The sequence below is a fragment of the Cynocephalus volans genome, chromosome 10, assembly GCF_027409185.1.
Source record: "Cynocephalus volans isolate mCynVol1 chromosome 10, mCynVol1.pri, whole genome shotgun sequence".
In the NCBI taxonomy this organism is placed as follows: domain Eukaryota; kingdom Metazoa; phylum Chordata; class Mammalia; order Dermoptera; family Cynocephalidae; genus Cynocephalus; species Cynocephalus volans.
The window spans coordinates 74,697,760-74,719,107 of NC_084469.1; the positions used below are offsets into that span (position 1 = coordinate 74,697,760).

The 21,348-nt window shown below is 48.1% G+C and overlaps 1 protein-coding gene across 1 annotated transcript in view; it reads right to left on the reverse strand.

The window, feature by feature from the left end:
• Positions 1 to 8,098, reverse strand: part of NLRC5 (NLR family CARD domain containing 5) — a 60,574-nt gene extending 52,476 nt beyond the window's left edge. Inside the window, exons 1-6 of the mRNA XM_063113289.1 lie at positions 8,015 to 8,098; positions 6,278 to 6,584; positions 5,358 to 5,417; positions 3,797 to 3,865; positions 1,230 to 2,904; positions 91 to 174 (exon numbers count right to left, since the gene is read on the reverse strand). Of these exons, the coding sequence (XP_062969359.1) occupies positions 91 to 174; positions 1,230 to 2,904; positions 3,797 to 3,865; positions 5,358 to 5,417; positions 6,278 to 6,572 (2,183 nt within the window). The 5' untranslated portion in view covers positions 6,573 to 6,584; positions 8,015 to 8,098. The remainder of the gene's footprint in view (positions 1 to 90; positions 175 to 1,229; positions 2,905 to 3,796; positions 3,866 to 5,357; positions 5,418 to 6,277; positions 6,585 to 8,014) is intronic.
• Between the last annotated feature and the right edge of the window lie 13,250 nt (positions 8,099 to 21,348).

Here is a 21,348-nt window from a genome sequence, read left to right on the forward strand (position 1 = left end):
GGAATCTTCCCAGTGTAGGATTGGGGGAGGGGAGGAGAGTGCCAGGCATCCCTGGCTGAAGACCCTTCTTATTTCCAAGCTCTGGCTCACCCCAGCTTCTTCAGGCTCCGCATTGTTGGCAAGCTCCTGGACAGGGATTCAGCAAAGGCGTCCCCACACTTCCTGCTCTTAAAGCTGCCGTGGGAGAGGCAAAGTGGCAGAGAATCAGTGGTGGGCAGGGCTTAGAGGTCATCATCACCCCTTCCTCTGACAGATGGGGCTTAATACAGTAGTAGTAGTTCTAGTCTAAGTTGTTGTGATAATAACAAATACATATTGTGGCACAGACTGCTTCATCCACAGAATTCATTCTCCACTTCATTCATAGCAGTAGCTGAGGACATGGTTTCCAGCCACAGATGACATTTCTCAGCATCCCTTGCAGCTCAGTGTGGCCATGTGATTAGGTTCTCATCAATGGAATGTGAGTAGAAGGGATGAGTCCTAGTTCCAGGACTAAACTTTATCACATTGAGCATGTCTCCTCTGTGCTCTTTCTCTTCCCCCAAGCCAGAGCACAGATATGCCCATGACACAGCTTTGATCCTGCAGATAGGGTGCTCAAGGGGATGACAGAGCAACAATTGAATGGACCTGGGTCCCTGCATGATCGCATGGAGCTGGACATCCCACTGACTTGAGCCACTTACTGCTGACTCTTCCATGAGACAGAAATAAAATTCTACATTATTTAACCCACTGTATTTGGGGAGATTTCTTTGTCACTGCAGCCTAGACTTTGCTCTAGCTAATATTCACATTGAGCCTTTGTTTTGTGCCAGGCACTGTGCTGAGAAGTGTTTTTCATGCATTATCCTATTTTGTTCTCACAACAACCCTACAGGTTAGGTATTACAGATTCATTTTAGGGATGAAGAAATTTTGGCTGAGAGAGGTTACATCATCTGCTCAAAGCAGCACAGCCTGGATCAGAGGCTCCAGCCCATGATAGACAGAGACTAAGGTTCCAGAAACCACAGAAAGGATGAGGGTCCAACTGGCTTGCAGAGGTCCTGTCGAGGCATGAAACTTCCCCCTCAATATCACAGGCTAAGCGGCAGTCAGGGCCATTCTGTTCTGATATTCAAGATTTGTATCCCATCACCCTCAGCAGAGGTCTGCCAGACTGGTTGGCCTCCACTCTCCCAAAAGCCCAGTTCCCTTCCCGGTCCTTCTCCATCCTTACTTACCTGAGGTTCTCCACCTGCCCACAGCCTACCAGAGCCTCAGGACAGTGGGGCTCTAGGGAGCAGCCCTCAAAATCCAGGTGGATGGGGCTATCCCTGTGCTCCAGAATGTTGGTCAGGGCGGCCAAGTCAGCACAGGTCAGTGGGAAATTGCGGAAAGGAAGTTGATAGGGGAGGCTTTGGGCAGTGAGTCCAGCCAGCTCAGGTTCCTGTGTCTCAACCACACAGTGACACAGCTCTATGAGCTTTGGCCCCTTGCACTTGTGGGTGGCCAACTTGCTCAATGCCTGCACAACAGCAGTCTGCTTGGTGCCCACCCAGGCCTCGTCCTGCTGTGCTAGGTGGCTGAGGAAGGAACGGCAGGCGCAGGATGCCAGGCCTGCCAGGAAGGTGGGGAGGTGGTCTGAAAGGTTCAGTCTAGCTTTGGTGCGAAGCACCCAGCGGGAATTGAGGGTGACATGGCATTCAAGCATGTCCTTGCTCACCCTGGGACTGACCATCAGGTACAGGGCAGCAAAAAACTCCTGCAGGCTGAGGTGGGTGAAAGCATAGCCTGTCTCTTGGTGCCCGGGGTCTGTGTGGACGCAGAAGGAGGTCAGCAAGCTGTGGGCTGCCCCAAAGGCCATCATGGGTGGAGGGATGTCTTCTGCATAGAAGATAACTTTCCCAGTCTCCAGGCCACTCAGGGCCACCTCCCCAAGGCCTAGAAGGGGCGTGGTGGGCAGGAATCCAGGGGGACTGAGGGCAAGCACCATTTGCATGTACAGCTGAGTCACAGTGGGCAGGAGAGCTGCAGACTGGCCTGGGGAGGTGCCAGGAAGCAGATGGCGGAGGCAGAGGCAGGCGACCTGGCACAGTATGGGTACTGCGCACATGCTCCGGAGATGTCTATTTGCCCGAAACTCTGCTAGTGCCACCTTCTGCAATGTCTGGTTGCTGAAGAAGTGACTCACATACTCCTCCATCCTCGGCCCATCAAAGCCCCACATGTGGATTATGGCTGCCTCCCTAGGCAGGCAGGCAGGCAGCTTTCCCGGACGGGAGGTGGCCATGACCCAGCAGCCGGGCAGGAGGGTCCCACGGCAGAGACCAGAGAAGAGGGTAAAGGGTGGACCTGGGTCATCAGGCCCCACAGTCTCCCTGTTGGAACAGGAGTGAAGTGCCTCATCCAGCCCATCAAAGATCAGCAGGACTTTATCAGCATTCTCCTCCAGGTACTGGAAGACAGCATCAGGGTCTGACGTGGGGTTCAAGTACAGATCAAAAAGGAGCTGGGGCAGCGTCTGGAAACTTTTGATCAGGTTGAGCTGGCGGAATTCAAAAAGGAACAGGGCCTGGAAGCAGTCCAGCTGGCCCTTGGCCCACTTCTGGCAGAGCCGGTGGGCCAGTGTGGTCTTGCCCATGCCAGCTTTCCCCAAGAGCACTGTCACCCTTGGGCCCTTGTTGGTCTTGGAGTTGAAGAGATCCCAGATGCTCACATCAGTGCCATCTTCTGCCTTGAGGTCCCCCATAACAGCCCCCTCTTGAGTGTCTAAGGGTGCTGTGGCCCGGCTCCACTGCAGGATTGGGGGGACGTAGGCCTGGTGGAGGGCTAGGGGCTGCCGTGACCCAGGGAGTCCATTGTCATAGCGCTGCTGGGCAGAGGTCCTCAGGAGCTGCAGGTACCTCTTGGCCAACTCTGCAGGGGACAGGGAGATGGGATGAGGGTAGGAGCCCTCGGCCCTCCACCCATGTCCCCTTACTCCAGTATGGGGCTGTTGGGAGCTTCTAGCTCCAGCTGTGTATGTATGGGGAGTTGAGGGGGGTGGTGCCAAGAACACAATGGGGGGGGGGTTCTTGTGCCACCAAATTCCCAGGAGAAATCGGTTCTTCAGAAGCATCTAAACAGCAAGGTAGGAGTAATCGGTGGGCCTAGGTACTGAACAAGCAGAACTGTGGAGCTTGATCACTACCGTGCCAGGTGTTAACCTTATAATTCCTGGGTCATTGGGAGGTCTCAGGAGATGCAGGGTAAGGGGCCACTGCTGGGGAGACTGGGAAGGCCTGAGGTAGTGGCCTGTTCTTTATAGATGTGAGTCCTCTGGCTATGTCCATGGTAGACAATAGTGGTGGGGGGTTCCAGTTAGTGGGACAACTGGTCAAGAACAAGAGATGTTCTCTCTCCTCTCCTCCCCTGGCCTGGCTGGCCCTCAGCAGCCCCGTATCTTCCCAGGGCCTCTCAGGCATCTTCACCACTCCTCATCCCTGCTCACCCCCAAACTGGCTAAGGAGGGCCCCGGCCCGAGGTCATGCTGATTGCCTCCCTGGTGTCCCTGGAGGGGTGTGTGTGTTAGGTGCTTCCAGCTCTTTCAGCTGAGCCATCTTTGGAGAAGCCACCTTGCAGCCTGATGGGGGAAGCCCTTCCCTGCCAGCTCCAGTCCTCTCCTCTGCCCACCCAGGACCTCCAACGCTTTTCTCCTGGAAAATAAAGAGTCACTTGGCCCATGGAGGCTTGTTAGCAGTGGACAGAGTCCAGAGTCCCCAAGGCAACCCAATCCCTGTGTTCGGGCCTCTCCCCACCTGGTACCCACCTAGCTTCTGCTTCCTGCTCTGCTTCCGGTGGGGTGAGGACCCACAGCTCTGATGAGGGCGCTTGAGGCCTGAAAAGAGTGAAGGAAGGGATAGAGGGGTGGACCTGGGGGCCTGGACTGAGGAGTCCCCAGCACCTTTGTGGAGCTCCATTCCACAAACAGGTGGCAGGCAGACAAGTATACCCACACCAGGGGACTGAGAGAAGGCAGGCAGTGGGCAAAGCCTGCTTGTTTGCAGAGGGGGTTCCAGGCCCCGGCTGGAGGGCTGCTGGCTCTGGGCCTGGGGGTGTGCAAGTCCAGGATGCAGGCAGCAGCACCCACAGCCAGCAGCCCCAGAAACACTCAGCCCCAAGCACTAAATAGCTGTCTCTCCACCAGGGAAAGACCAAGCTCTGTGGGGCCACTGCTGGTTGTAAAGGTGAAGCTTCCAAAGGGCTTGGCCAGGCCTTTGATCTCCCTCCTGTGTCGGTGTGTTTTATCACCCTCATCCACCCACTCCTCTTCGTGCTCTCATGAGTTCTTGTCTTGTGGCGTGGATTTTCAAGAGTCACTTCCATGGCTTTATGGAAGAGTTTGGGAAAGAAGGAGGAAAACGAGGAGGAGAGGAAGAAAGGAAAGAGGACTTAGGAAAGAGTTTTAAGAAGCAAAGTAGGATATACTCCTACAGCACTAGCGACCAATCAGAGCAGGCCCTGCAGCGGGACCCAGGGCCCCTTGCCCTGCCAGGGATTTACTTTTTCATTGCTGCATTGCAGGGAGGTCTGGGGGTCCCGAAGGGGGGCTGGAGCCAGTTTAAGACTATTTCAATGTTTTCAAAAGTTATATCTTCACAAGGGATTCATTGGCCAAATATCAGTCAGACCTGGTTAGAGCCATGTGACAATTATGCCATCACAGTTAAGGGCCAGAAAGGACCTGGGACTTGGACAAACAGTTTTGAATTGTTGGAGAGCTGGGATTACAGGTGGGTGATTTCTGTTAACATTAACCCTGTGGATGTCACTGCCATGCACAGCTATAATGAAAAAGTCAATATTTCTATAAAAATGAAGGTTCTGAGACTAGAGTGTGGCCCTTGAATCAGTAAGGTGGTCAGCATCTGATGGCTGACCCTTTAGATCTCCATCAGAAAATCAGTCAGAGACTGCCTGGGTGTGGGCAGCTATCGTGGGTCAGCGTTAGGCCCAAGGTGTATGAATGGGGGAGAGTTAGGGTTTCCTGGTGAAGTCTGACTGTGGGGTTGAGAGACCAGGCCCTGAGACTGGGGCACAAGGAAGTGAGAACAGGCTTCCCTCAGTGAAACCAGGCAAGGGATTCTGGAGGTGGCCAGGGCTGACACCTAGGGGCAGCTGGACAGGCTGAAGCCTTGAAAGTCAAAGTCACAGAGTGGGAAGAAGTGGGGTGGAGAGCCACAGTGAGGGGCATGGCACGTGTGCAGACAGGTCAGGTACAGAGGAGAAGGAGATGGCTGCGACCAGCCCCCACCAGCCTCCTGCAGGTTGGAAGTGAGGAGGTAGCCACGTTCACTGCCCTCCTGCTGCTCCCTAACCCCAGTTCTCACCATGGTGGAGCTGAGACCCAGGCTGGCTTTCCTCACCAGTTCCCAGCTGGCTGGGGAGCCCTGCAAGAGAGAATATAATGTGCTGTGAAGATGTGGTGGATGCCAGGGTGCAAGCTCTGGCCTGGTGTCTGGCCCAGAGTTTATCCCACAGGGTGGGTACCCAGCAGAGGAGAAATAAAGTTTACACTCAGTTGTCTGTTGCAGGGAAAGCTGGAGGTGAGCCTTGAAGGCAGTGGTGGGCAGAAATGTGTGTGTATATGCATGTGTGTGCGTGTTTGTGTGTGTGCATGCACTTGAGTGTGCGTGTTTATGGACATGCGCACACCTGCATGTATTCATGTTTATGCACATGCACGCATTGTGTGTATGTGCACATGTGTGCACGTGTGTGTATGTGCCCCCCTGCATTTCCCACATTCTGCTTTGTGGTAGAGTTCTTGAGCGAGTTTCCACTTTCTCTCCAAGGATGCCGTTGCCCCTCAACGTCCTTTTTCCCCTCAGTGCTATGCAAACAGAAGGTGCCCAGAAATGCTCATTGAACTTAACAGAGCACAATCTGCCTGCCTATCAGGAGTAAAAGGGTTTTCCCTGGGACTGCTTCTAAACACACTGCAAAAAGAAACTTCTTGGGCAGTACGGGTTATTCGGAATTTTCTGGCTGGAAGGAGTCACTTGGTCCTTTCCTTGCACCCTGCCTCCTTGAGCAGCTGAGGTGGGACCATGTGGAAGGAGGGCTCTTCCTTGCCCAGCTGATTTCATAGCATTGGGGAATTTGCTCTGGGAAGTGCCCAGAAACATGGGATTTTGTTCATACTCCCTCTGTATAACTCAGGTGGGTCCCTGCCTCTCTGAACCTCCCCTGGCTCCCCATGACATGGGGGCTGGGCTGGCTGCTTTGCACCTCTCCTGCCTGCCCTTACCGTCTTCATGGCCCCAAGTACTCAGCAGCTGCACCTCCAGGTCCAGAGGCACCTCCAGCTCCATGCACACGCAGTGGATGAATGACTGCCAGGTGGCCAAGCCTTGGGCATGCAGTTTGCTGAGTTGGAGGATGACCCTCTCCTGAGGGTCCGAAGCCTCGTTCCTGGAGCCCAGGTCCATGGTGGGGAGAAAGAACTTCACCTTGGCACTCATCCATTCTGAGTGTTTACTGAGCAGCCTCACAAGCCAGCCCCACTTGTTCCAGGTGCCCAGCTGGAGGATAACGGATTCCATGAGGAGCTGGCCCTGCAGAGATGGGGTAGGCAAGTGAGCTGAGGGGGTAGGTGAGTTGGAGTACAGATGAGATGAGAGGCAGGTGAGAGGAGGGGAAGGTGAGCTGGGGGGAAGCCAAAGAGGCAGTCAAGAACTAACCCCCACATCTGAGCAGCAGAAAATAGGCAGAGAAATGGCCTCTCTATGGAGTTTTGATGTCTCTGCCAAGGGATCAGTTCCAGAGATCAGTCTGCTTCTTCCGCACCCCGCCCCCTTCTGTACCTGTATCCTGGCTCTCTGGGATGGTCTAGTTCATCCTCTGTGGATGGTCTTCTGAGGATGCTTCATTCATTTTAGTTTCCATGGACCATTTGTGCTGCTCTCAGTCTGAGCTAACCTTATGGCAGAGACAACTAGTTGTCCCCCCAAATCTGTTCTTCCTTTCTTCTTTAGTACTAGAACTCCTGAATGTTCCATGGCCATCTAGAATAATTTCCCAGCCTCCTTTGAAGTTAGATGTAATCATGTAATTAAGTTTTGGCCAATGGGATGTAAGTGAAAGTGTTGTCTATCCTTCTTTGCTTCTTCCTGTTGGCTAGAATGTTGGTGTGATGGCTGGACCTTGGGCAGACATGCTGGATCATGCGGTAGAGGCCAGCACTCAGGAAGGCGGAGGGTAAAGCTGCCCACCTGCCCTGACTTCAGACTTTTATTACATGACAGAGAAATACACTTATGTTTTGTTTAAATCTCTGTTGTTTAGGGCTTTCTGCTACTCCGTGGTACGCATTAGAGCTGTTCACAGATACTGCGTTTTTCTTATTTCTAGGCCCTTGGTAGGATAACACTCTCCCACCCCCTTGAAATTGGGCATGGCCATGAAACTTGCTTTGGCCAATGAAATATGCTAAAAAGTGATATGTTATGTCTGTGGAGATGTTTTAAGAGCCAGTGTAAGATTCATCATGCTCTCTCTTTTCCACTACTACAGGGACCGACAGTATTCTAGGTCATGGCTGCTCCTTTAGCATGAGTTTGGAAGAGAGAATGATGTGGACTAGAGCTCACGGTCAATTCACAACAGACAAGAAACAAGAACAGGAAATAAACTTTTGTCATCATGAGCCACTGGGACTTTGGAGGATGGTTGTTACTGCAGCATAACCTAGCCTATCTTGGCCTATGCACTCATATATGACCTTGAGCAACTCTCTTCCCTATCTGGGCCTCAGTCACACCATCTACAAAATTGGTGGATCAGGTGCTGCCTGAAGTTCTTCCCTGATTTTCTGTGTCTGATAATGCCCAGTCTCATGCTGAATGACGGTTAAGGGTAGGTTTGCTGTGTAGGGGGCAGCCCAGTAAGGTAGGTCTGGGTAGGGAGCAGTCTTGGCAGTAGGAGGGGAGTGAAGGAGTGGATGGGAGGGAAAAAGAGGAGTTGAAGGAGAGAGAAAATCATCTACCTGGCTTCCTGGTTCATGATAGATGATCTAGGGTCCCCGTGGAGAGGGTCTCATGGGATCTACGCCGTGTCCTGTGCCTTGAGCTGGATTTACAGGTTGTTCCCATAGTGTAAGCCCTTAAGGAGAGAGAAGATAGGGAGCTCTCCCCACTATTCCAAACTCCAAGAGGAATGCTGTAAAGAGGGCACCAGCCCTTGCCCCTGCCTGCCAGAGACACTTCTGAGGACAGAAAGTCCTCAGTCTTGGCCCACGGTCCCCTTGACTTCACGTGCAGATCTTGTTCTTCCCCAACCACAGCTCTGTGTCCTGGAGTTTGCACAACCCAACCTTCCCTGGTGTCACCTCCTGCCACACCTGGACCAGATGATGCCCCGTTCCTTCTCCAGTTCAGATATTCATCTTACAATGGCCTGTGGTGTTACAATGGACCCTGCAAATCCAGTAAACTTATTACAGCAAATTTATTCAGATAAATAATCTTCATTGCAGGAGCCAACTTTTTCCCCCAGTACAAAACCCCCAAAAGACTTGCAATCTTCTTTCATATTACATTATAAAGTAGTTTTTAAACAATTGAGAGTAAACACTCTTTTTTTTTTTTTTTAAAGACGACTGGTAAAAGGGGATCTTAACCCTTGACTTGGTGTTGTCAGCACCATGCTCACCCAGTGAGCTAACCGGCCATCCCTATATGGGATCCGAACCCGTGGCCTTGGTGTTATCAGCACCACACTCTCCCGAGTGAGCCACAGGCCGGCCCTAAACACTCTTCTTAAAAAGAAAACCCAGAGGCATCAATCACTGCCTCACAAAAAGCATAATGAAAAGATGCTCTGGCACAAATTCCCATGTAACACAAGAGAGATCTTGCCTAGTAACGAATGGACAAGAAAACAGGTGGCTAAAAAGTACGTGGAAGAAAGGAAGAGAAACAAAAGATCAATGTGTGCTCTCACTGCATATCTGTGAAATCTAGGGTACGTAAACACCAAGTTCCATGACTTAAGATAAACCACATAAATAGGGCACGTTCTAACATAACAGAGGTGAGTACTGTATTCAGAAATAAGAAAAGAAAAAAAGGTCCTTTGAAGAGGTCCTGGGGTACCAATGACATTTAAAAATATATATATATCAAATTCTAACAGTGAAAAAAGGCCATGAACAATTCGAGAGAAAACCTTTCTATGGACTGAATGTTTGTGTCCCCCCCTCCCCCGAATTCATACATTGAAGCCTAAATCTCCAGTGTGATGGTATTTAGAGTCGGGGCCTTTGGGAGGAAATTCAGTCATGAATGAGGGTAGAGCTCTCACGATGGGATTAGTGTCCTTCTAAGAAGAGGCAGGGGAGGATATGCTGTTCCTCTCTGCTCTCTGCCACATGAAAATAAAAAGAGAAGGCCAGGAAGAACGCCCTCACCAGACACCAGATCTGCTGGCACTTTGATCTGGGACTTCCTGGCCTCCAGAACTGCGAGAAATACATTTCTGTTGTTTAAGCCACCGTGTAGGGTATTCTGTTATAGCAGCCTTAACTAAGACAAACCTGCCTGCGACCACCGAAAGTAAAAGAAAAAAGAAACTTAACATGCAGATTTAAGGTAATGCCACTTAAGTTACAACGGGATACTTTAGAGAACTTGATAAAATTGGTACAATTATATAGTCATTTAGAGAAAAAAAGGCAGATATGGCAAGTGTTTATATGTCTTAAATATTTTATAATAAAACATTTGAGCTAATTTTAAGTCTCATTTTAAGTTGGAATTAGATAAAAAAGAAAAAAAAAAACGCAGGCAATTATATCAAAAGAATAGTCTTTTGAGGTTGTTGGGAAACAAGCCCTGCTCTCCACTACTGGTGGAGTCAGTACTGCTTCCAATCTCCCCGGGGGTGTAGCAGACAGCCCTGGGGCTCGCCCAGATGCCCTCCAAATTTTTCACAGAAGGAGAGTGTACCTGGCTCTCCTTCTAACCACCTGCACCTTGCCCCTTTGCCTAGGGTCTTTCTCTAGACTCCTGATCCAGCTTCCTGGACAGAGAACCAAGGAATTACTACTTTCTCAGCCAATGACTGATGAGAGTTGATATACCAGTACCCCAAGCCCCCTCACTCCTCAGGTAGGATAACTGTGAGTTTTGTGTGCATGTTCTACACTGGCTCCTAGAGTTCCCCGGCAGGGTTAAGTTCCAATTGCCCATAGTGTTAACTTGCTTGACATGACTTATGATTTCCCTTTCTTTTTTTTTTCTTTTGACAGCTGGCCAATATGGGGATTGGAACCCTCGGCCTTGGTGTTGTCAGTATCATGCTCTATCCACTAAACAACCAGCCCCACCTTGCCTTTCTTGTCTCAGTTCCCTATTCCTGTACTGGTATTTTCTTGGATCACCCTCCAAATAAACTACTTGTGTTTGTCTCAGTGTTTGCTTATCGGGGAATCCAAACCAATACAGGAAATTTGACAATATGTATAAAATTACAAATGCACACACTATTCCTCTTAGCATTTGCGTTTTTAGAACAGTAACTGAAAGATGTCCTTGTATATGTGGCAAAGAAATAAAATGACATTAGTAGCTTACATTAGTAGACCGACTCTGGGAGGCTACACGGGAGACTAGCAACAGGGCTGTATCTGGGGAGGGGGCCTGGGGGACACAGGGGGAGGAGAGCTCTTCACACTGTATTCTTTTGGACCACTTTGAACCATTTGAACTCCTGAACATGTGCATTTTGATTAAAAAAAATTTTTACATTAAAAACTAGAATAGACATTTCCTCAACAGGTAAGGAAGAGAACTACACGATGGTTAGTAAACATTAAGAAATTATCGGCGAGGGCTCACAAAAATGGAAGTCCCAGAAATAATGTGAAATAGTAAAACTAAAACAGAAATAGGAAGGCAAGAGATGAGGGTAAATACCTGCACTGAGACAGAAGCTGCATATTTGAATTAAAAAGCAATTCATACCTATTGAGGAAATATTTTATTCTACTTTTGAGTCTAACATTTGTGTGTGTGTCACAAGGACAACACTACGTTTTCCCTGGAAAATAGGTTGACACCGTTGAACAATATAATGAATATTTGCTAAATGCCAGGTGAGCGCCTTTCAGCATCATCTGTTTTAATTCTCCCAACAACTCCACTTGGATGCCTCACATGGGTTTCACCATTTCCAAGCCCAACACTGAGCTCGTGACCTCCCCTCCCAAGCTCCCCGAACACCTTCCCCATTTCAGTCAAGGGCGGCCTCACGCTTCTTTGAGCTCAGGCCCAAGATGGTTGAATTTCCCAGCATGTCCCAGAGTCTTGATTCCTCCCCTGGGGCCGCCTAGACCGGGCACTGTCACTTGTCACCTGGATTCCTGCCCCCACCTCCTACAGGGTCTCCCTCCCTTCCCAAAGCTACCAAGTTGTTTGAACGGTTATTAAAAATATCAAACTTGATAACTTAAAAATGTTCCTCATTGTGTTGGTCATTTTCCACTGACTTTTGGTTAACTTTTGACAATTTATATTGTTGAGAAAATCGCTCATTTTGTCAAGATATTTGAATGTAGGACAGCACACAGTTGCATATAGTATTTTCTTGTCATTTTAAATCACCTCCCATCTCCACATTTAATTTAGTTTATTTTACTTTGTCTTTTTCTGTTTATTAGATTTGCCAAGTAGTTGGTATCTTTTATGTTTAAAAAACAAACTTTTGTTTTCACTGATCAATTCTGCTAGAATTTCCCCTCTTCTCATTTGTAATTTTTGTTTGTATCTTTTTATTTCTTTCCCCTGATTTACCAAGGCTGTTAGCTATTCTCTACTCTTTCCCTTTTAAAAAATAAGAGAAAACACTTTTAGCCAATTTCTGTAAATTTATGTCAAGTATCTGTATTACCAAGTAGATTATGGTTATAATTTGGAACTGAGCCATTTAATAGAGAGTTAAGTTGTTTTTGAAGCCTTTGTCATTAATTTTTTGTTTTATTATACTGTACAAAAAATAAGTCCTATACAATTTCTGCTTTGGGGAGTATGTTGAGATTTTCCTTTTTTGCTTGACAAATTTAAGAATATTCCTTGAACATTTAGCAAGTGTTCTTTTTGAATAAAGATGGACGACTGTCTCACATATTAGACCAAAATAAAGTTTCGATGGGGGCCAAAATTCAAATGTGAAAAGTTAAACCATGAAAGTACTTCCAGACTGTAGGTTCATTTTATAACAATTCATGAAACTGTACATTTATATTTTTCTACGTGTTATACTTCACAACAAAAAAAAGTTAAAAAACATTTAAGTGCTGAAACAAAACAGAGGAAAAAATATTTTTAAAAAAATAATTTCAGAGTAGAAAGGCCCTTGCTAAGCATGACACAAAACTCGGAAATCATGAAAAACAATTAGATAAAATTGACCAGATAGACATTAAAATTTTTGTATTACCAAATGTATTAGTCTGTTTCTGTTGCTTATAACAAAATACCTGGAACTGAATATTTTATACGAAAAAAAAAATTTATTGCTTACAGATTTGGAGGCTGGGAAGTCCAAAGTCCAGGGAATACAGCTGATGAGGGTCTTCTTTGGTGGTGGCTTTACAGCAATGCAGGAGTCTCACATGGCGGAAAACAGCAGAGCAGAGAGAGACTCTCACTGTTCTCCTTTCAAAGCCCTCAGAACCACGCCCATAACCACCATTAAATCATCAACTTAATCACCTCTTCAAGGCCCCAAATTTCAATTACCATAATAAGATTTCCTACCCTCAACAGTTACAAATGGGGATCAAGCTTCTGAGATGTAAAACTTGGGGGACACAGTTCAATCCTTACCACCAAAGAATACCACAAATAAAGTCAAAAAACAAATGACAACTAGAAAAATATCTGCTAGCTATATCATAGACAGAGACATAAATGTTTTTAATATATCAAGAGTTACTACAAATCAGTAAGACCAATGACCTGATAGAAAAGTGGGCAAAGAACATACACAGTTTATAAAAAAGGAAATATCAATGGCTCTTAAATATATGAAAAGACGTTTAACCTCACACAAAATGAAAGAAGTATACATTAAAACTAAAAAAAAAAAAAAAAAAAGACCATTTTCTAGTTCTTAGATTCACAAAGATTTTACATAGTTGGCAAGGTTGTAAAATTTAGGCATTTGGATGGATGCTAGTGGGAATGTAAATTCTGATACAACCTTTATCTACCAAAATTGTCAATGCCATATAACCACACCTAACAATTCCATACCCAGGTATTAAACCTACAGATATACTTATAATGTACAAAATAACCTATGTCCAGGGATATTTAATGTGGCTGTGGTTGTAATATAGATTGGAAAAAAAATCAAACATCCATCAAACAGGACATGCTGCAGTCAAATTATCATACACCCATACAATGGAATTTTATACAGCCACCAAAAAGAAAAGCCAGAACCATATGGAATAATATGAAACAGTGTCCTAGATTTATTGTTTGAAAAAAAGAGCAAGGATATAGAACATGTGGCATTTGTGTAAAGAAAAAATAAATGTGTATGTTTACAAATATATGAATATTTTTGGAAGAAACTCATAATAGTAATTGTTGGGGGGGGACTTTTAGAATTTTACAATGTATGCATGCATTATCTAATCAAAATTAATTTTTAAAAGTTGAATATATCGATTACCTCTACTATACTGGTTGTCATTCAAATCTCTGATGCTCATACTTATTTGATTTGGCGACATCCACCAAAAAATGAGAGACAACTTCGACCACTGTGCTTCGATCAATTTCTCCATGCATGACTAGCAGTTTTTGATTTGCATATGAATTTTGAGATTTATGTTACCCAAATGCATGAGGTTTTATTGCCATTCTACGGAAAACAAGAGAGCATAGCTGCTGCAAGCAGAACAAAGAAAATGAAACCCAATCCTCTCAAGCCTTCACATTTGCATTTCAGCACAAGGACCTTTCGCTTTAAGTCCAAAAATGTTACCTGTAAGAATCCCCACCGTGTCTCTGAAACAGGCTAATCAAACCCAGGGCTCAGGGAAAGGTGGGGCAATGCCCAGGGTCACGCAGTCAGAAGGGGAATCCAGGCAGGTGGAGCTGCAGTCCTGTGCTCTTGCCATTCCAAGTCCCAACAACTAGAGGGAAGACGGTAAAGGACATGCTTTGGGGCCTTATGGGGGCACTAGTCTGAGGGATCTGCAGGCAGGTTCACCCCACCCTGACTTCAGTGTTCCAGTAGACTGCCCCTTCTGATTGCCCTCATTGCTGTGTTCCTGAGGCATCTTTCCTGCTACTCTGGAAGTGTTATTGGCACAGAGGTTGGAGGCGGGAGTGGAGAAGTCAAACCCAGCTCCCTCTCTGCAGCCCCCAGGCCTTTGCCCTTGCTGTTCCCTTTGCCTGGAGAGCTGTCCCACCCCCAGTCTGCACACATGCACACGTGCACCTGTGCACACATACATGTATCCACATGTGCACATGCACACATGCCCCTGGCCAGAGTCCTCCCTGAAACTCAGCTCTGGTTTAGCTTCATTTCTGTCTAAATCTACCATCAGCTTCCCACCACCTTCAAGATAAAGTCATGCCATGTTACTGTGACTTCTCCCAAGCTGCTCCACATCACATCAGGCATCCAGGAAAAGTTCAAAGGATGAATAGACAGAAGCCCCTTCACTACCTGGCTTCTGTCCCCCGGGGCACCTGCTGGCCCGCCCACAAGACACTGCTCAGCCTCTTCTCCTCCACTCTCTTGCACAACTCCCTGCCTTGCACATGCTGCTTCTTCTGCCTCATGCCCCTTCCCCCTTTTCCCACCTTGCAAACTTCTTCTCTTTCCAGCCCCAGCTCAGCTCTCATTGTGTTCTCAGGAAAATCTTCCTGCTGTCTCCCCAGACTAAGCCCCTTCCTCCTCCCCACTGGGCTTCACTCCTTAGCCCTCTCTCCTTTCTCCTCTATCATGGGTCTTGCCACTTTGCAGTGTCATTTCCTCTGGGCCTGCCAGCCGCCCTTAGCAGGCTGGGGACACCTCCAGGGCAGGGGCAGTGCCTGACCCTCAGTAACAGCAAATACCTTGGCATCAGGGCTGTGGATTTGTCTCCACTAGATACTACTTAGTCTCTCTGCACCTCGGTGTCCTCATCTGTAAAATGGGGATGTTCTAGAGTAGGTTCCTAGAAGCACAGCCCAAGATGGAGGTTCTTATAGAAGTTATTTACTGAGGGGTTAAGAAAAGCAAGATAGGGTAGCAGAAGAAGCTAAGCAAAGGTGTGGTTTCAGGAGAAGTCCAGCTTCAGCCTGACCCACGGGGAGATCCGGAGTGTGAACGGTACCAAGGGTTCATCCTGCTAAGAGGCAGGGGGTCTGGGCTGCCCACCCCATGTCAGTCAGTCACTGGCTATGTGCCACACCTAATAGGTGGGGAAGGGAGGCTCAAGTGCCCAAGCAGCTCTGGATGAGGCACTGCCAGCAGCCAGGGACAACCTTCTGGAGAAGGGTGCAGGGTTAGGACACCCGCAATGGATGGAGATAGAGCAGTACCGATGGTGTCTGCTACAGGGTGATAACAACATCTACTTGGCAGGCCATTGTGATATGAGGCCTGCAACATCCCTGACACGGTACCTGACCCATGGTGGGAACCCCACCCACGTTAGCTATTGTTGCCATCAGCGTCACTGTGGTTGTCTCCTCTGTCTCCCCAGCCCAGGCACAGGGCACAAGGAAGGAAGGGAGGGAGGAAACAGAGGATATGAGTTGAGTCATGGACTTCTGCCTGCTGTTTTTTTAGCTTCTTCCCTCTTCCTGCCTCTTGAAGCCTAAAGGGGAGACGCCATGAGGCTGTGTGCTATGGGTTAAATGTGTCCCCCAAAACTTGACCCCCATTGTAACAGTGTCGACAGGGTAGGAAATCCAGTTATGGTATTTGGAAGGCGGGGCCTTTAAAAGGTGATTAGATTGTGAGGACTGTACCCTCGTAAATGGATGGGTCCATTCATGGAGTAACGGGCGTGGCACTCATGGCTTTACAAGGAGGGCAAGTGAGAAGCTTCGCTCTCTTGCTCAGCCCGTTCTCACCATGTGACACCGTGGTCGCCATGGGACCCTGCAGAGAGATACCACCCAGAGGAAGGCCCTCACCAGATGTGTCCCCTGAGCTTAGAGTTCCCATCCTCCCAAACTGTTAGAAATAAATTTCATTTCTTTATAAATTACCCAGTTTCAGGTATTTTGTTATAAGCGAAAGAAATGGACTAATACACATGGTAGAGGAGAAAAGAGAACCTCAGTTTTCTCATTTGTACAAGGGGTCACCACCTGCCTTTCCTGCTTCCTGGGGCTATTGGGGAATATCAGGCAGAGAAGGGCCAATGAGAGGTGGGAAGCCCTGTCCCTGTGGTGCTGGAAGATGCCAGTGTCACCCTGGCATGGGAGAAGAGAGGACAGGAGAGGAAGGCGGAGGGCAGGCAGTGAGAAGAGAGGGGCAGAAATAAAAAGGCTGCAAGAGCCAACTTCAGGATCAGGAAGGATGTGATTTGTGGGAGTGATAAGAAAGGCACCCCATCATGACACAGGCATTTAGACAATAATACCTGGAAAAAACAAACAAAAAACACAGAGACACCAGAAAGGAAAGTGGTGCTGAAACTGGTTTTGCAGGACCACTGGTCAGGTCAGGTCAGGTCAGGGCCTGGGGAACCTGAGGTGGACTAGAGCCACAGAGGCCCTCGGGTCCTCTCAGAGTCCTCCACACCAAGTCCTGCAAGAGGTGGCAACAGAGAACCAGGGCCTCTGCCTTCCCTCAGAGTGGCCGATGATGTCAGGGCTTAGAGGACACCTGAGCCCACATGCAAAGCATGACAGAGCTGGAAGAGCCCTGGAGTCCATGTCAGGCCCATTTGAAAGATGGGGAAACTGAGGCCCTGAGAGGGGAAGCACTCACAGTGAATAAGAAACAAGACAAGGCCACCTCCACCCAGTGGGCTCTCGGGAGATGTTAGCAGCCATTTCCTCCCTCCCCCCCGAGAAGCCGGCAGGGCAGGCAAGAGACGTCCCTGATACAGCACAGATACAGGGTCAATGATGGTGGTGGGGGGGGAGCCAACTGTTTCCTTTGAAAGACCATTATCTCTATCATCCTGCACAATGACAGGGCCCCCGCAGGACTTCAAATGCATAGTCACAGCTCTTTACAGATGGGGAAGCCGAGATCCCCTGCAGTGAGCTGCCCAGGCCCCAGCTAGAGAGGCGCAGAGCCAGTTGAATCCAGGAGTTGAACATATGTCTCCCCACCTCACAGCCCCCCGGAACCCTCCAGGGGGTTCCAGAGAGAGCCCAGCAGCTTGCACTCTGGGTCTCAAGCCTGGGCCTGGGTGGTCCCTGTCCCAAATCCAATAAGGCCTCTCACTTCTTGTCATTGGAAACCCAGAAATCTGGGTCCCAGTCACCAGTCTTTAAACCTCCTCCTTCACCTAGCTACCTTCCTCAAAAGGCTCATACTTTCCACCAAAGGATGCGCTGGGGTTTCCAGTTGCACCCTCCTCCAGAACCGAGGTGCCCTATTACTGGCCCTAGCCTGGCTGGCAGAGTAGGTGGCCAGGGAGTGGCCTTGCCTTTCCTGCTCAGCCCTGACAGTTTGGGCCGAGCCCTTGCAGGAAGTGGCTGGTGGCGGGGGGAGCCCCTAGAGAGCTCCCACCCACCATGTTCTTGGGCCTCCTGAGGCCTCTCCCAGACTTATCCGCACATCAGTATCACCTAGGACGGAGGGGCGGGTGGGCCTTTTAAAAATCCCAACAGCACATACTCCAAACCAGTGGCAGCACAATCTCTGGAGGGAGAACGTAGGCGCTGGTTCTTTTGGAAGCTCCCCAGGTGCTGTAATTTGAATGTGTCCCCCAGATTTCATGTGCTGGAAACTTAATCCCCAAATTCACATGTTGATAGGAGGTGGGGCCTTTAAGAGGTAATTGGGATTAGATACGGTCATCAGGGAGAGGCCCGTGCGATGGGACCGGTGGCTTTATAGCAAGAGGAAGAAACACCTGAGCAGACACACTCACTCTCACCATGGGATGCCTTCTGCCATGTCAGGACACAGTACTAAGGCCCTCGCCAGATGCTGGTGCCATGCTATTGGACTTCCCAGCCTCCAGAGCCATGAACTAAATAAACTTCTTGTCTTCATAAGTTATCCGTCTGTGGTATTCTGTTATAGCCACAGAAAACGGACTAAGATACCAGGTGATTCCAACTACATCTGAATCACTTGTGCTGACAAGTCTGAGGGCTACTGTTCTAGGCCTCGGGTGATGCCCAGCTTGTCACTTCTAGTGGGGAGAGATTGGCTCCCGGTTCCCTCACACCTGGCACCCTGCTTCTCCAACAAATTAGAGCCAAGTTATTCTTAGCCCATGAGAGGTCCCAAAGGCCCTGGGGACGGGAGGGCTACTGAGGTGTCTATCTCTAGATGGAGGCCTGAGGTGTCTCCCCATGACTAACCCACTCAGCCCTGCCCCCTCCCCCAGTTGGGTGTCCATAGCCTCTGGGCCTTTCCTCGGCACCTCATGCCCCAGCTCTGTGGCTCTGCCAACTCCTCTCACAGGCTGGAGCTCAGCAGGCCTATACTAAAGTGAAAATAAAACTGAGGTTTGGAAATGCCCTCTGTAGCTTCAACCGTGCAGGGAGGGCCTGGCATGAGGATCCCTGAGGAATTTCCTGCCAGTTTGGGAGTTGAGGCAGGGGCCAAAGAAAGCTCATGATGTAAAGGAGAGAAGGCCTGGATGCCGAGGTTCAGATTCACAGCTTGGAAACTAGTTTGCCCACTTTGCAGAGAAAATAGTCAGCGACTTCTAATTAAAGCACACTTAACCTTTTACCTCACAACTGAACTTCTCAGCAGAAAGCCACATGGAAGCACCACGAGGCCCAGAACGCATGGTGTTACAGACTAAACATCTGTATCCCCCTCAAATCCATATGTTGAAATCCTCACCCCCACTGTGATGGTATTAGGAGGTGGGGTCTTTGGGAGATAATTAGTCGTGAGGATGGAGCTCTGGTGAACAGGATTGATGCCCTTATAAAAGAGACTCCAGAGAGCTCTTTAGCCCTCCTGCCACCATGTGAGAGTACAGTGAAGAGTTTGCAGCCCAGAAGAGGACCCGCACCAGAACCTAACCACACAGGCACCTTGATCTAGGACTTTAGCTTCCAGAACTGTGAGAAATAGATTTTTATAAGCCACCCAGTCTATGGTACTTTATTATAGCACGCTGAATGGACTGAGACACACGGAGTCTTGGAGAAGGAAATTCCTGCAGTAGTGTTTGAACAACCCGTAATAAAGTTTGGTGTAACCACACTATGGTATTATGGGCGTGAAGGCTATTGATTATGTATCGACATGGCTGGACCCTCAAGATGTATTATTGAATAAACAAGACACAGTGTATAGTGATGTGCACAATATGATACTGCTTGTCTTAAAAATGCACGTCAGCCTGAGCGAGAATCTCCTGGGTGTAAATTTAGCCACTTAGGGAGCTCTGTTAACACTCCCAGGCCCTTATGATGCTGTTATGGCTTTAGTGCGTTAAATGTGTGTACTCATTCTTTTCTGTTTTGTGCACTCTTGTACATTATTTAGACTTTACAGCATATTCCTTGTAAATACACAAAAATATTGGCAATGAAAAATATATCTTGAATAAAACCTTGGCCACGATTATTTTTAAGTGAAAAAAAAAATGCACATCAACAAAACTGCAATACTGTATTTCTTCCCACAGGTCTATAATAGCATGTTTTTATAACTTATAGGTTAAGAGCATGAATTTTAGAGCCAGGCTATCTAGATTTGGGACCAACTTTTCCCACCATTTGCAGGCTGTGTGGCATTGGACAAGATATGTAGCCTCTCCGGGCCTCAGTGTTCTCACGTATGAAAAGGGAATAATAGCAGCACCTACCTTGCAGGGTTGCTGTGGGGTTTAGATGAATTCGTACATGTGAAGTGCTTAACACAGGGCCTGGCAGTTAGTAAGCCCTATGCAAGTATTATTTTTATTATGAGAAGGCTTAGATAAAGTTCTGGAAGGTGACATACCAAACAGTGGTGACCTTAGGGGAGGGGACAGACACAGGGCTGGGAGCAGTGAGTGAAGATTTCAGTCTTATGTTTAAGGCATTTAACTTCGCAAGGAGGATTTAGTCATGTATTACTTGTGTGGTTTAAAATGAATAGATTTTTAAGCTTTTTTTTTTTTGGCAGCTGGCCAGTAAGGGGTTCTCTACCTTTGACTGCGTTCTAACCAAGTGAGCAAACTGGCCAGCCTTAAAATGAATGAATATTTTATAAGTAAAAGAAGACACATCAATGACCAGAAGGCTGGGCCTTTTGAGTTAGAAGAGAAATTTTGCCTCCAGACTGGATCATCTGAACTGCTCCCTTCTGTCCTGGCCAACAGTGCCACACCCATAAGACAGGGGCAGAAGACAGCTTGGGAATTGGAGCCTTGGTTCTGGACCCCACTCCCCCAACTGACTTGCTGAGTGACACCAGGTAAGTCTCTGCCCTCAGGGGTATTACTTTCTACCCAGCCCATATTACAGGGATTTGTGGAGCTGATAAAAGAGGCTCTGGGGATCAGGAGGCCTGGGTCAAATCCTAATTTCAACATGTAGTGCTGTGCAACCTTGGGCAGGTTTCTTAACCTTTCTGTTCCACAGTTTCCTCATCTGCTGATGGGGTGATGATTTTGCATCTACTTCACATAGTCACTCTGAGGGTTGGAGATGCTAACACATACAAACTGCATAGCACAATGAAGGGACATGCCCAGTCCCCAGTGGATGCTAACTAGCTCTTATCTACTGGGCTCCCAGTACAGGCTGGACATCGTGCCTCAGCATTCCACCCGCACTTCCTGGTTGGATGATCAATCAACCCTTCCAGGCAGATGTTTCCTCCATTTTACAGATGAAGAAACAGGCTCCAAGAAGTTAAGGAACAAAACATGGATTTAAAACTTATGCTGGGGCCGAGCCCGTGGCGCACTCGGGAGAGTGCAGCGCTGGGAGCACAGCGACGCTTCCGATCCTATATAGGAATGGCCAGTGCACTCACTGGCTGAGTGCCGGTCACGAAAAAGACAAAAAACAAAAACAAAAAAAAAAACCTATGCTGATTCCAGAGTCTGTTTCCTAACTGAAACACAGTGCTGCCTTCCACAAATGGTCTTCCTTCAAAACTAAATTATTTCAATATATCTTTATTATTTTTCTGCTTACACATATATTCTGCACTCATTTA